This window comes from Mizuhopecten yessoensis, unplaced genomic scaffold (genome assembly GCF_002113885.1).
Source record: "Mizuhopecten yessoensis strain PY_sf001 unplaced genomic scaffold, ASM211388v2 scaffold5193, whole genome shotgun sequence".
Classification (NCBI taxonomy): domain Eukaryota; kingdom Metazoa; phylum Mollusca; class Bivalvia; order Pectinida; family Pectinidae; genus Mizuhopecten; species Mizuhopecten yessoensis.
In genome coordinates this window covers 1,221,559-1,236,821 of record NW_018405926.1, presented here as the reverse complement: position 1 = coordinate 1,236,821, position 15,263 = coordinate 1,221,559, and the positions used below count along the sequence as shown (strand labels likewise).

Genomic DNA, 15,263 nt, shown 5'->3' with positions numbered 1-15,263 from the left:
CCCATGTTATTTTAAAAAGTGGGGGAAACGAGAACAAGCCGCTGAGATGAAGGATTAAAAAGTTTGTTTCAAAGTAATGACATTGTTTGACTTTCAAGGTCACGGGGGTCAATTATTATTCTCTTTAATTTGCTTTATGTAACAATTCTACAAAGTGACTGCTTTACATTTACATAAACAGGACTGTTTTGCTCATTGTGTTTCAATTAAATTTCTTTGTGCCCAATAAAAAAATATCTTACTTTTGAGTCTGTCACATATAAAGTGCTGAAAACATTATGACCTTCTTATTGATACGCGAAGAAATTGGAGTTCTCTGTAAACAATTTCAGGTAATTACGAGGTATATATGATTGTTGACTATAACCTAAAAAAAATAGACAACACAAAAAAGTGATGATGGTATATCGCAATGTTTAGCGCTTAGCACGTATTTGTAATTCTAACTTCTGATTGATTGAAGTTGCTTAAATTGGTGATGGAAACGGTGCAAGATTGTGTTTTGTGCAGAATTATTTTGTTTTTATCAGTAATGAATAAATATTCAATAACCATGAATTAAAAAACTGTTGTCAGGCTTTTTTGGTTAAAATATCAGGAATAACTAGAATTGTTGTTAAGTAACATTGTATATTCAATATTTTAATTTTGTCAAAGAGTCAAAGGAATATGCAGCATTTGATATCTTGAAATTGTGACACTTAAATAAATGGTATTTCATTATTGGGTCTTATGGAACTTTGATACGTTGCTCAAATTCATTCTCATTTATTTGTCAAAGTATTGTTTGTGCTTTTTTGTGTTAATTTATTTTACTGTCCTCCATTTCGGTAATTCAACTCCATTCCGGTCCATTTCGGTAATTATCTCAGCCGCACTACTTCGGGTTGGGATATTTACCGAAATGGACCGGAATGGAGTTGAATTACCGAAATGGAGGGAAATGGGCTTTAAATTGGCATTATTTCAAGAGAATGGACCCTAATTTACATTCTTCATCACCAACTGGAGTCATATGTAGAAGATCGGGCGTTTATTTTGTTTACATCTATTTTAAATTAATTTTTCAAAATAACGCAATTCACGGCACGATTTTCGTTACCGAAATGGAGGGCAATGGGCCTTTAATTGGCATTATTTCGATAGAATGGACCCATATATGCATTCTTTATAACCCAATAGAGCTACATGTAACAGATAGGTAGTTAAATTTGACTGGAAATATTTTTATTTGTCATTTAAAGACGCATAAAAGCCGAAACTCACGGTACGATTTTCGATTGCGCTGCATTACCGAAACGGAGGGATATAGACCTTAAATACGCTCAATTTCAAGAGAATGGACCAAAATATACTTTCTTTGTAATTCATTGGAGATATATGTAAAATATCGAAGGTTTATCTGTCCTGAAAGTATTTTTAATATTGTTTCTAAATTTGGGAAATGATATCGACAATATAGACAGAAGTAAAGAAGGAGACGGAAACCGGAAAATCCGGATTTATTAGTTTTTCATGCATTTTGTGCTGTAGTTATGTAACATTTGATCAAAAATAAATTAACATAAAAAAACACAAACAATACCTTTTGAAATAATTGAGAATGAATTTAAGCAACGTATCACAAAGTTGCATAATACCCAATAATGAAATACATTTATTTAAGTGTCACAATTTCAAGATATCAAATGCTGCATATTTCTTTACAAGATTACAATAATTTGCTAGCTTGTGAGTTCAATTACACCATAAATGATATATTATCAGTAAGTCACATTTTGACTTGATAGGAGTCAGATAGGCAAAAGGATGGATAGTGTTTCCTGTGTCAATTCTGTTACTTTGTGTCAAAATGTTATTTCTTAAAAAGTTGTTCAAATTAAAAGAATCTCTCACTCATTCCATGCTATTATGAACCAAACAATCTTATTTTATAATTATCTTATAAAATTATATTGTATCTTGTTCAAATCCTTATTTTTATTGCTTTAAAGACAAATGTGAAAGGTAGGGTCAACATTCGGCCCCCACTTCAATTTCTTCGGATAGCTGTAGTGAACTTCCTTGCATAACACTAGTTTGAGTGACAAAATTACAGATAAATGTCACAGGAGAATGTAATTCTGAAAATGAATTATGATAGTGTACAGTGTACTATTTTTTCATATTAGATATGTCATTTTGATACAGGAAGTAAGCGTGGTGATACTTTAATTAGAAAGACATACAAAATTTTCACAAAATTTAAAATGTATCCAATATTATCAACTTGCCTATATATAAAAATATGATGGTAGTGTATATATTTTATACTTCTTTAAAAACTTTCCTTATATGTGTTCTGTCTACAGGAACGTTTCTATATAAACTCAAAACCGTTAAAATAAGTTTTTTTTAGCATGCCTAACATGGCCAATGCACAATTTCACATAGTCATGAGGATTTGACTATCATTGTTAATTATTGTAAATACAGATACATTTTTCGTTTCTGTATCATACCAAAAAACTTCATTATATTATCATGTTTTTAAATTAATAAATTATGTGCAGCAGTGATTATTTCATATCTTTTACTCAAAGTAAATCAAGGAAAGATAATATATTTTAGCACATTTGATTTTTGTGACCTTGAACGAAGGTCAAGGTCACCAATGTTTATGAGCCATACAGGCCCTCTGGGCCTCTTGTTTAGTAATTGTGTCAATTAAATGCTCCTGGAGGACTTGTTTTTACCGCACCTTTAACACCCACACAGGTGTAAGTCAATGAGGTCCCATTTGTCATAAAATGAATGCTGAAACTGTTTCTGATTTAAGCTTCCGTGAAGTTCCTATACCTAAACTTTTTTATGTTTATCTTGTTTTGAAATTCCAAGGGGGGCCCCGATGTTAAATTTTCATAGGCGTTGACCCTACCTTTTAGAAACACTTCCTGATGATTGAAATATCAACAAGTAAAGAGATGTTGGTACAGTGTATTTCTACTACATTATAAAAAGTGATCAGCAAATTTTTTCAAGCATCAATATGCTTAAGTTAATACTTTCAAAATCAGACACATCTCTCACAGTAAAGTGAACTTACCATATGACTGTATTAAGGTTGGCAATATTAAATGCTATCACTATGATATTGCAATATCTGTTAATCATTATATATTGTGATTAATTCAACCGAGTACTTGGTCGTTTAGACACAGTTATACAATAACTTCAAAACAAAAGTTAAATGTTTTCAAATTTCAGCTTGCTTGGTTTAGTAACTTCAAAAATTGTATAAAATAATGTTTAATTTATCATTAAAAGTAAATGGACTGATGCTCACTTTTCCTTTAATAAGTTTATTCAATTGGAAATGATATATAATGCACTGAATTGCTAGGAACAGAATATATTATGTTTTGCAATATTCTCTGAAAATTCCTTGAAATATTGAAATTGGTGCAATACTTGCCTCTATACTATGCAAGTCAAATAAAACAATCTGTGACTTTCAATATTTCATACACCTTTGACTTTTATTATCCACGTTTATGCACTGATATGGTCATACACTACATACAATGTATGTAGGTTACTGTTATAGACAAACTTAATATAAAGAAGTACTTCTGCATCTCTCTTTCAGAAAATGTCACAACTAAGTCATTTGCACTTTGAGATTAGTTATGTCTTTTATTTAGTCTTATCAATTCTTGTAAACATTTATTTTGGTCAGACCAATTAAGGGTTTCCTGAAAACACCATTGATGAATCGCTCCCACCAAGATGAATGAAAACAAAGGTTGGATTAAAAGTCCCATTTCTCTCCATCATGTTTAAACAACATTTTCCTGGTTCCTGTTAAATAGATTAACCAGTTGCATTAGCTAAAAATAAATAATGAGTTACAGGTATCACATTGCTAATATGCCATAATGGTATATTCAACTTTTCAGTTATTGGACATACAAAAACCATGTTATCAAATGTGAGCTGATGAAATTGATCAATTGATTGATGGATATCCTAGCATAATTGTTTTCAATCCTGTCATACTACATTGTATTACCTATCTATACTATAAAGTATATACATTAGACTGGCCACCAGCCCCCAAGTTTTTATGAAGAATTTCTCGACTGCATTTTACTACTAGCTTATCTCCCCCTAGTTAAGAACGTAGGAATCAGACATCCAAGTGATCAAAATTATTAGAGTAAGTTTTTTCTTAATTATTTAATATTCTAGAGACGGTGGCTAGTCTATATATACATATATAAAAGATATATTTTTTCTTAATATTAACCAGCCTATATAGCATTTCATGTTTTTATCTATGTATGATTTATAATTATCATTTGAGAAATACATAAAAAGTTTAATTACTACATTTATAATGCTTGTTATTATTTGGCATTATGCCTACAGGTGATTAAGATAAGTGTTTTGTATACTGATTGGAAGGTATATAGTTATCACTCTCTCCATCCTCTCCCAAGTAAGATCCCCCTCCCCCCATTACACACATATTCAATGACAGTTAATACCAAGGTATTAATTAATTTCTCACACCTGGACATCATATTGACACACCTGTCTTCTGACACTAATTGGTCAGTGTATTGAGACGTTACCTGGGGCTATATATCTGTATCACAGCCCAGGTAGAGTTATTCCCTGGGGAGAACTATAAGCAATAATAGGTTTCTGATTACCTTGAGTGGTAATTTGACTTATGAATTTAATCTTTTGCAAACTGATGTAGAGCATTCATTCAGACAGAATACCACTGTTAATTATGAAAAAAAGAGCCTAACATTACTTCAGGAATACCTTTATATTATATTTGACTTATATTATATACTTCAGAATGCTCTTAATATTGGCTCATTTTGTATACTATTTTGAATTCATGTTTTACTTAAATCAATTTTTGTTATTTATCATAGTTAGGGTCTTATCTTTTATTTGATTTATGTGTTTACTAATTCCTCATTTTATTACTCTCCAACTCTAGAGTAAAATGATACAGAAAATGAAAAAAAACCCTTAAGGTTAGGTTTTGGATATTTATGGCAAATAGATGGTAATGAAGATTTAATAAAACCTATTGGTTTACAAAATATAAAACAAATTGCTGAAATTTGGTTGTCATTGCATATATTGAATATTGAAACTGGTAGATTTCACGGTATAGAAAGAGAGGATATCGTCACCAGAGACGTATTTATATATACGTCTCTGTCGTCACAGTGCACATGGCGATATTGAAGAAGAATGCAATTTTATTGTTGAATGTACTCATTAACTGATTTAAGAAACTGTTTCATTAAGAAATATAAAAAAGGCATTTTTTTTTTTTTTGATGGCAACAACAAATGATAAAGAACTGTCAAATTAAGCAAAATGTCTGAGCCAAAGTAAAAAAAAAAAATGAGATTCAATACTGATTAGCTGAAAGGAATCACTCTCTAGCCTCTACACTATTGCTTTTATTTGATCGCATATGTATAGATGAAGAGCTATCAAGTATTTTTATGTGAATGACCTTGACTTGTATTTAAGGTCACATTTGATTAAATGTGTATAAATCTTTAAATGGAATAATCACAATAAACAAAAGGTTAAGGGTGGTAATGTTTGGTAAGTTGCATGCTGAGATGAAGGATTAAAAAGTTAGTTGTTTGACTTTCAAGGTCAGTACAGGGGCCAATGAGTTTAAAATTATAACAGGTTCTTTTGATTGACTTATTGTGACATAATGAATGACTAATTAGCAATTTGCTTTATGTAACAATTCTACTATTTTATTCTATTTTTTATGCTTTAAATTTACATAAACATGACTCATTGTGTTTTCAATTAAATTTCTTAGTCCCCAGTAAAATATTTATCTTTTGAGTATGTCACATATATAGTGCTGAAAGCACTATGACCTTCGTATTGATACGAGAGGAAATTGGAGTTCTCTGTAAACAATTTCATGTTATATATGATTGTATAACCTAAAAAAATAGACAACACAAAAAAAAAGTGATGATGGTATATATCGCAATGTGTAGTGCTTAGCACGTATTTGTAATTCTAACTAGTGTGAGGGTCAATAATTATGTCATAAATGTGGCTTTATGTACAGTGATATAGCCACCCATATAGTTTACAATGTGATTATACAGGAAAGTTAAGAGATAATTTATGGTGATATTATAAATATAAAAGACATAATGTTTAGTGTGTACTTACATTCCATGTCTGATTATGATCTAGCTGTTTCATATTCTCATTGGAGGAAATGTAGAGTATGAGTTGAATTCATCCACAAGGTATTGTTTGTGTTTTTTGTGTTAATTTATTTTTGATCAAAAAATGCATGAAAAACTAATAAATCCGGATTTTCCGCTTTCCGTCTCCTTCTTTACTTCTGTCTATATTGTCGATATCATTTCCCAAATTTAGAAAAAATATTAAAAATACTGTCGGGACAGATAAACCTTCGATATTTTACATATATCTCTAATGAATGACAAAGAAAGTATGTTTTGGTCCATTCTCTTGAAATTGAGCGTATTTAAGGTCCATATCGCTCCGTTTTGGTGATAGAGCGGCATCGAAAATCGTACCGTGAATCTCGGCTATTGCGCGTCTTTAAATGACAAATAAAAAATATTTCCAGTCTAATTTAACTACCTATCTGCTACATATAGCTCTATTGGGTTATAAAGAATGCATATATGGGTCCATTCTATCGATACAATGCCAATTTAAGGCCCATTGCCGTCTATTTCGGTAACGAAAATCGTGCCGTGAATTGCGTTATTTTGAAAAATTAATTTAAAATAGATTTAAACAAAATAAACGCCCAATCTTCTACATATGACTCCAGTTGGTGATGAAGAATGTATATTAGGGTCCATTCTATTGAAATAATGCCAATTTAAGGCCCATTGCCGTCCATTTCGGTAATTAAAATCGTGCCGTGAATTGCGTTATTTTGAAAAATTAATTTAAAATGGATGTAAACAAAATAAACGCCCAATCTTCTACATATGACTCCAGTTGGTGATGAAGAATGTATATTAAGGTCCATTCTCTTGAAATAATGCCATTTTAAAGTCCATTTCCCTCCATTTCGGTAATTCAACTCCATTCCGGTCCATTTCGGTAAATACCCCAACCGCACTACTTCCGTTATATTAATCAAGATGGCGTCAACAAGAAACAGAAAACCAGCGAAGAGTAAAAACACAAGTCCAGCAACAACTCCAGCGAAGAAAAAACGTCCGGCGACGGTATGTCTTTTCAAAATCCATGGTGTTGTTATATTAACAACCATCAGATTTATTTTGAATCAGTCCAAACTACAGCTTATAGATCATGTAGACCTGCCATGCCCATGGAAGTCTCATGTTTTGACGAAAGTGAAAATGTCAGATTTGTGTTGTTTGTAATGAATTAGAATTTCATTGAGCATATATTGAATCATATCTTGTTTTTCCTGATGCAGTCACATAATAATAAAATACAACATACCCAGAAGAACCTTTTTCTTATTAGCTATAACATGAAGTGTAGTATCGACGATACTCCCATAACTACTCCCATAACATGAATATGGATCGGATATCGGATATGATTTTGCCGACTGCGGCGCCTGTCAAAAGTTTTTCGCCCTGTAAAACCTCTAACATTGTTGGAGTAGAAGCGTAGCAGCGTGTTTGATTGGTCAGTCACCAGTTTTGACAGTTCAGGGCATCAGGGTACCACTGCATCAGTTATAATCACGAAGAAGAGTTCCACTCGGAGTATTTTTGACTTGGAGTGTTCTCCCCTCTATATAGAGATTGAGGCTACCAAAAGGATTTCTTTTTGACTTAGAGTAACTACCTTATCTCCTGAAATATGTCCTTCTTTATCATGTTGTGTGTGGCAACATTGGTAAAGTGTAGGCTTTGGTATGTAAATGTAACAGGAGAGAAAAATGCACGGCCAGACCCAAATATGCCCTTGTATTGGCAGTAGCAGGTCTAAACTTATAGACATTTCTTAGCACCAAATACTCTCTCATCACACTTTTCTTTCTTTCCTCTCCCTCTGCCTTATATGCATGCACCAGTCCGCACTTTATCATTTCTATCTCGGTCACTACACAATACCTTTTAACATGCACAGACGCGCACGCTGCACATAATCCTCGAAAGAGGGTGATGCAGAATATATAGATAGATAGATAGATAGATAGATAGACCGGGGTTCAAACCCGGGACCTTCCGAACTCTAGACGGATGCTCTACCAATTGAGCTACGTTGTCGCCGACGATCCACCCCGTGTCCAGTTCCGTTACATATATATATAATCCGAGTTTGACCCCTGGAATTCTCTTGTTTGTTTTATTTCTGATTTCAAACATTGATGATAGTAGTAATGATATAGATTAATAACCTGCTGGTACTCTTTACCTTACATAACACACAAGACCACATTTAGGTAATAAAGTTATAGTAATTTTGCAATCACAATTCCCCTTAGGCTTTGCAACTGACAACTGTATTTTTTAATCAATTTAACAAGAATATATATTATAATGAATCCATAAAAAATGCTGAAAAGTTTTAAAATATTAAGTCAGCAACACACAGTACAAAAAACTTGAACAAAGTATGAAGTTGAAATGTCAGTTCAATTGCCAAAAATCTTCCCAAATATCAAAACAACTTTTTGGTGTATCAAAACGTTTTATAAAAGTACCATTAAACATCTCTGTAACAAAATGACCATTTACCAAAACATTGATTCCCCTACACCTAGATTTGTTTGATGCTAAATTCAACTTTGGCAAATTTATTCTTTAGACTTAAAGATGTATTTTTTTACTTTTTGATGATTTGTTGGTTATAGCCCTCCTCAGGTGTGCTGACTCCACAGGAAGCAACAGAGGAGGTGATTGTACCTGGAGAAACCGCAGCAGAAAGTCCATCAACTTTGTCAGGGGAGACAACTGATAAAATTCCTATTTTCAAGGATCCAAATTTTGTGGTATGTGAACATTTACATGCTTACTTAATTGATCTGGTGTGTAGATTTAAAAGTCCTGATCATGAGCTGGATTACTCCTATGACATAAGAGACCACTGGTGGGCCTTTTTTCTATCGCATATTATTTTGCTGACTGCAACGCCCGTCAAAAGTTTCTCACCGTGTTAGACCTCTAACATTGTTGGAGTAGAGCTGGATGAAAACATTATTGACCAGGTATCTCATTTGCTTAGATCACCTATCTAATAGTTTGGAGATCCTGGTTTGGCCAGTGTGTGTTTCCTTTTGTGTTACATTAACAACATCTAAGATTGATCAAAATATTTATGGACTTAATAGATATCTATAGTCTTGTCTCTGTGCATGTCTTCTGTGCAAGCTGCTTAACAGAATGGCAATGATATGCTTGATTGGGATCATTTTCTAACCATACAGCTATCTAAAAAAGATATTGTAAATATTGTAAAGTTAAATTAACATGCTATTGTAATTGATGCTTAAATTTTGATGTATGCTGTTAGGACTTCTGACTTTAACAGTACATATAACACTAAATCCCAATTAATACCTAAGGGCAGGGACAAAGATCTGGGGTAGGTAGGGTAAGCGGAAACACAAGATTTTTTTATTTGGCCTTGTCATATGATTCTGCGGATCATTTTTTTGTGATAACGTTATATTAATTGACTCTTGATATTGATATCGTGAAAATATCATCCCCTTATTAATATACAGTATTACCATCCTTCATGTAAAAAAAATTAAGTTCTTATCACTTGTGTTTTATATGATTTTACACAGCATTCTAGTAAGGGAGCAGCTTCAAGTAAAAGAACAAGAATTTGGAAAAACTTTAAACAAATTGTTGCTGCAGAGAAGTTGTTACCATGGAAACCGGATGATGTGACATGTAAGTATATATGAAATTGTATTGACATCCTTTAGTGTTAGATATTAAATCTTTATTATTGACAAAGGGAGAAAAATTAGCCTTTATGCAGTAAATGTAATTTCAGTTTCTTGTATATTTCTGAGTGGTTCTATGCAATAGTTACTTTTGATGTGTACAAGAAACAGAAATCATCAAGTAGCATTTCACTTGTGTTAAGAATTCGTAGATATAAGTCAAAGCACGAACAAAGCAAATTAAAATGCATGCAAAATATAACTGCTAAACAATACTATCTTTGTTTAAATTCATATTTCATTGCTACGAGACAAATATTCCAAATAGGTCTACATAGTGCATTAAGTGCTGGTATTTTCGTATGGTTGAGCTGAACAGTCATGTTCTGTACTATTGAATATTGCTGGCAGGTGGCTTTTGTGTTAATCGAAAAACTTTGGTCAATGCTAAAAAAATATATTATTATTTCAGGTAAAAATATAAATATTGGCAATTAAACGCAAGTTTATTGACAACTTATTACAGGAAATCAAACATGTGAAAAGGAATGGTTCTTGCAATTATCCTGCTATGCAGTCGTTATTCAAGTGTTTATGATTGCAACCCAAAAACAGTTATGTTTATAAACTTATATTTCTTCATACTTTACAGCATCCTCGATTCTCCAGAAGGCTCACGATCAGTGTACGCATACAAGTTGACCTTTCCTAAGATTATTCATACGGACCAATCACATTCCTTTTGTCATCCTCGATACTCCAGGGGTAACGCTCGCTCTCTTCACCCCTTGAATATGTGATAGCAAAATTGAAGGCTCAGTGTGCGCCACCTTGTAGATGAGACAAGAAGTCTAGTATGATCCTTTGATGTACATCAAAAGAATCTCACGGCCAAGAAGCAGTAAAATTGACTGGCTTTGAAGGCGGGTGTCGCTCCTCTGTAATTTTCAGAGGGCAGGTATCAGCTACAAGATTGGTCAAGTTTTTTAACTTGAGACCAATCAAATAGCTAGTCACATGCCTCTGATTTTGCTATGACATAGCCCAGGGGTGCAGAGTGACTGTGAGCGTAACCCCTGAAGTATCAAGGATGACTTTTCAGTCAAATCATATGTAAGAGTAATATTTTTGAAATTGTAGGGCTTTACATGTACTGAAATTTATATTTTCAGATGGATCTATCGAGGCACCTCCATCTTTTAAACCAGCCAAAAAATACTCGGACATTTCAGGACTACCTGTAAGTAGAGGTGATATTCACGAACGTATAATGTATTGTTTTGTTTAGTAGTTTGAATGATTAATTAACAATAATGCACTAAAATTGTAATTATAAATCAGGGGGCACATTTTTTATGCCAGGAAAATTCAGATTTTCATTTGCATTTTAAGCATATTGGGTTATCTTTGAATGCTACTATATTCCCTTCAATGCTGTGTAAGACACCTGTAGTTTTGTTTGAAACTAGTATCCAGAAGCAAAGAAAAACATTCACAGTATAGCAAATAACTACCTAACTGTCTGATAGATTGTATCGTGTAATATGGCTTTAAGTTTAAGTTACAATTGTCATAATGGTTTATAAGTAGACAATGAAATCAGGACTTATTACTCAAAAGTTTAGCAGTTTATTGCTACGAGAATACTTGCAAAATATTTCTGAAAATACCTGAAAAAAATACAATAAATGGTCCCGACCCAGGACTGGTTTTGGACTGTTCTTGTGTATAGTGCACACCCCTTTCTTGATATTATCATTTTCCCCTAAAAAGTATGCACTACATGTATACATGAATTTAGACATTTTAGGATTAAATTAAGTGCATTAAGTAATTCCAGTCAGTATTTCATACTGTAAAACGTCTGTCTGAAAATTAGTCATGCTTTTTGTGACAAACAAATTCATGGTATGACAAATAACTATGTCTCATTTTCATTTTAGACATTTCGAACTACCGAATTAAGTGTTTTGAGTAATTCCGGTAAATAATTCGTACTATAGAAGATGTACTTGAAAATTAATGGGAAAAAATTAGTGACTTTCACATGTATTTTATCTAAGTTTTCAGTATATGGATCAAAATTGAATAGAAATATTAAATTCCATAGAATTTATGTTTTGAAGGAAACAATTAAGATTGCTCTTTATGCACCCACCATACCATGGTAGTGGTGGTGGTGGTGGTGGTGGTGGGGTATATAGAGTGTTGCCCATGTCCGTCCCATCACATGGTGACGGGGGCATTCATGTCTTACATACATTTTCTAGTTTCTTCTGAAAAAAAGAGTCATGCTTTTGCTGGCAGTAAGTATTTATATATTTTAATTAAAATTTCAGGCATTTTATAGAGACCCTGAAACGAAGCTCAGGTACAGCACAGCAGAAGAGTACTCACGACTAAAGTTGATGCCAAATGATTTAGTTACAGGATGTTTAGTGTTACGGAAAGCCAATGCTCCCGTTCCTTGATGTAGTACATGGATATTGAAGGATTTTTTTTATAAATACCTCTCCATGGGTTAAAAGGGCCATGGGGGAAAAGGTCAGGGGCCAAAGCAAGAAAACCTTGATTGGAAGTTTTAGCCTTAAATTGCTTAGATCCATCTCGTCAACCAGAAAAACTGTATGAATACCGTCACTAAATACAATCGTCTGCTGGATAACCGAAATACGCAGTAGTGAAGCGGACGTAAAACCTATCAATCAATCACACAGAGCTGGCTGATGCTTTGTTGAAGTACCTGTTTGCTGGCTCTAGTGGACTGGCTGTTGTATTACTATTAATGAAATGACAGACAATTCATATGGTTCACCAAAGTTCATTGTTTTATGTGGGGCACTATCACTCAAATCATGTGGTGCCACTGATATCTCATTTTATCAAATGTGGCTGCATATCGACACCAAATCACTTGTGGCATCACAGGTCGCTCAGCCTTATTACCACCCACGTTTTAAGCATATTCACAGACCTGATGCAATAGGATGGTTACCGTAAATGTCAGTCATGCAGGCAATAGAAGAAACACAGTCTCAGCAAATATTCATGTTAGTGATTTTTAATAAAAAAAGAGATACATTCAAACTTCAATGTTTGAACTTTGCAGGACCATCTGAAAAAATTTGAAACATTGGGACTTCGACTCACCAATAATGCACATCGAGATCCTGTAAATAAGACAGAAGATTTTATTTTTTTAAACACAGACTAAGGCATTTGATTTAAAATATAGATATTATTAATTTCAATGTTTTCAATGTTCTTCGATTCATTAGTTGTAATTTTCAATGTTTTTATAACGAATGGGCCTTGATTATACATTGAAATAGTGAGAAATATGACTTATAAAAGTTCAATACATGAAAAGAATATATTAGTGTAGTGTTATATAAGGGAACAATTCTGGACTTTGTCATAAGTTCGACACATCGAGAAGTTTGAATCTTTGAAGTTCGATTTATGGAAGTTTGACTGTACTGTATAAGATTATTAAAACTCTTTTATATGTCATATGGGAACATGTACCTCACTTTTCTTGCATACCTGTTATATATTATATATTAGTGGTACAGTGCTGTTTTTTTGTCTGCCAATGTTGATCTGATTAAGATTTTTGGAAGCAACATGAATGTTGAATAATGATGAGTATATAATGCTTTGCAGGGGGGTTGGAATGTAAATAAAGAAAAAAAAATTGGTATGTAAAAAAGCAATACCACATATAGATTATTATCTGACATCTCAGATTGCATTCTGTTATTGGGAGAGTTGATATATGGGGTATATCTTTTAGGCTTAATCCCTTGTGAAATATATCCATAAATGCAATACTCTAATGCAATCTGTGATGTTGGAGGGAGACATATATTCACTGTACAATACATATTATTGCCATTTATATTGTATTGTTTAACATATCAAATTCCATCTTATGTTGCATATCTCATTATGTCATATGCTGTCATGGAGCTACGCGTCGTCCCTCATCATGTGTTGTGACACATGGTTATCACACTTTTTATCAGAAAAATTAAGGGGAAATATTGGTAATGATAAAAATGTTGCACTATACCTATTGATGATTCCAAGTTGATAAAATTTGCAAATGGTATGCAATAACACGTTTTAATGACAATAAGAAAAGGATGAATAAACACATTTTGCTAACTTACAAAGGTGTTTCCCACTATAGTGGTTAACCAAAAATGTTTACCAACTCTTTGCAGATATATCCAATGAGTTGGGAGAAGGGAAACCTAACCTGTTTGTGTCAATTTATATGTATTGTACATGTATATTTGTATTTAAAAATAAAATAAATTGCTGCAGGAGAGAAACCTTAAGAGAGAGGTCACTGTTTTTTTTAGTCCAACGTTCCTTAACTGACATACAAACACTATACCTGGTAAACAGAATAAGGAGTATCAGAAGAAGAAAATATCCTTTACTGCTAGAATATGTCTATGATTTAAGAGTGTGGACAGGATTGTTGAAATGCTAGTCTGAGCACAAATGTATATCAACGGACATACATACATCAAGGAATATTATTCAAGACTTTTTGCATTATTGAGAATGAGGCAAAATAGGTATGGAAGCAGGTGGGGAGGGGGAGGAAGAGGGACAGGAAAATGGGTGAAAGAATTGTATACTATTTTAGAGTGGTATATATTTCGTCTTTGTACATGTATTGTGACACTATGGTATATGATGTCCTTGTGTTGACGTTATGTTATATTTTGATTTTATCCTTGTGTTTACGCTGTGTTATGTTTTGTCCTTGTGTTGACGCTGTGGTATATTGTTTCCTTGTGTTGATGCTGTGGTATATTGTATCCTTGTATTGATGCTGTGGTATATTGTATCCTTGTTTACCGACACTGTGGTATATTGTATCCTTGTGTTGACGCTGTGGTATATTGTATCATTGTTTACCGACACTGTGGTATATTGTATCCTTGTTTACCGACACTGTGGTATATAGTATCCTTGTTTACCGACACTGTGATATATTGTATCCTTGTGTTGACGCTGTGGTATATTGTATCATTGTTTACCGACACTGTGGTATATTGTATCCTTGTTTACCGACAATGTGGTATATTGTATCCTTGTTTACCGACACACTGGTATATTGTATCCTTGTGTTGACGCTGTGGTATATTGTATCATTGTGTTGACGCTGTGGTATATTGTATCCTTGTGATGACGCTGTGGTATATTGCATCCTTGTGTTGACGCTGTGGGATATTGCATCCTTGTATTAATGCCGTGGTATATTGTATCCTTGTTTACCGACACTGTGGTATATTGTATCTTTGTTTACCGACACTGTGGT

At 33.2% G+C, this 15,263-nt stretch overlaps 1 protein-coding gene across 1 annotated transcript; it reads left to right on the top strand.

Annotated features, from left to right (window-relative positions):
- Window positions 1-7,150: 7,150 nt before the first annotated feature.
- On the top strand, window positions 7,151-14,268 carry LOC110450376 (INO80 complex subunit C-like). Its single transcript, XM_021497860.1, has 5 exons — window positions 7,151-7,271; window positions 8,879-9,016; window positions 9,818-9,926; window positions 11,095-11,162; window positions 12,262-14,268. The coding sequence occupies exons 1-5, from the start codon at window positions 7,185-7,187 to the stop codon at window positions 12,391-12,393; spliced, it is 534 nt and encodes a 177-aa protein (XP_021353535.1). The 5' UTR covers window positions 7,151-7,184; the 3' UTR covers window positions 12,394-14,268.
- The last annotated feature ends 995 nt before the right edge of the window (window positions 14,269-15,263 follow it).

Excerpts from the sequence above, each read along its gene's own strand:
- LOC110450376 (XM_021497860.1), top strand. The coding sequence starts at position 7,185 with ATGGCGTCAACAAGAAACAGAAAACCAGCGAAGAGTAAAAACACAAGT. Across the intron at positions 9,927-11,094 it reads GAAACCGGATGATGTGACAT|ATGGATCTATCGAGGCACCT; the intron begins GTAAGTATATAT and ends TTATATTTTCAG. Across the intron at positions 11,163-12,261 it reads CGGACATTTCAGGACTACCT|GCATTTTATAGAGACCCTGA; the intron begins GTAAGTAGAGGT and ends TTAAAATTTCAG.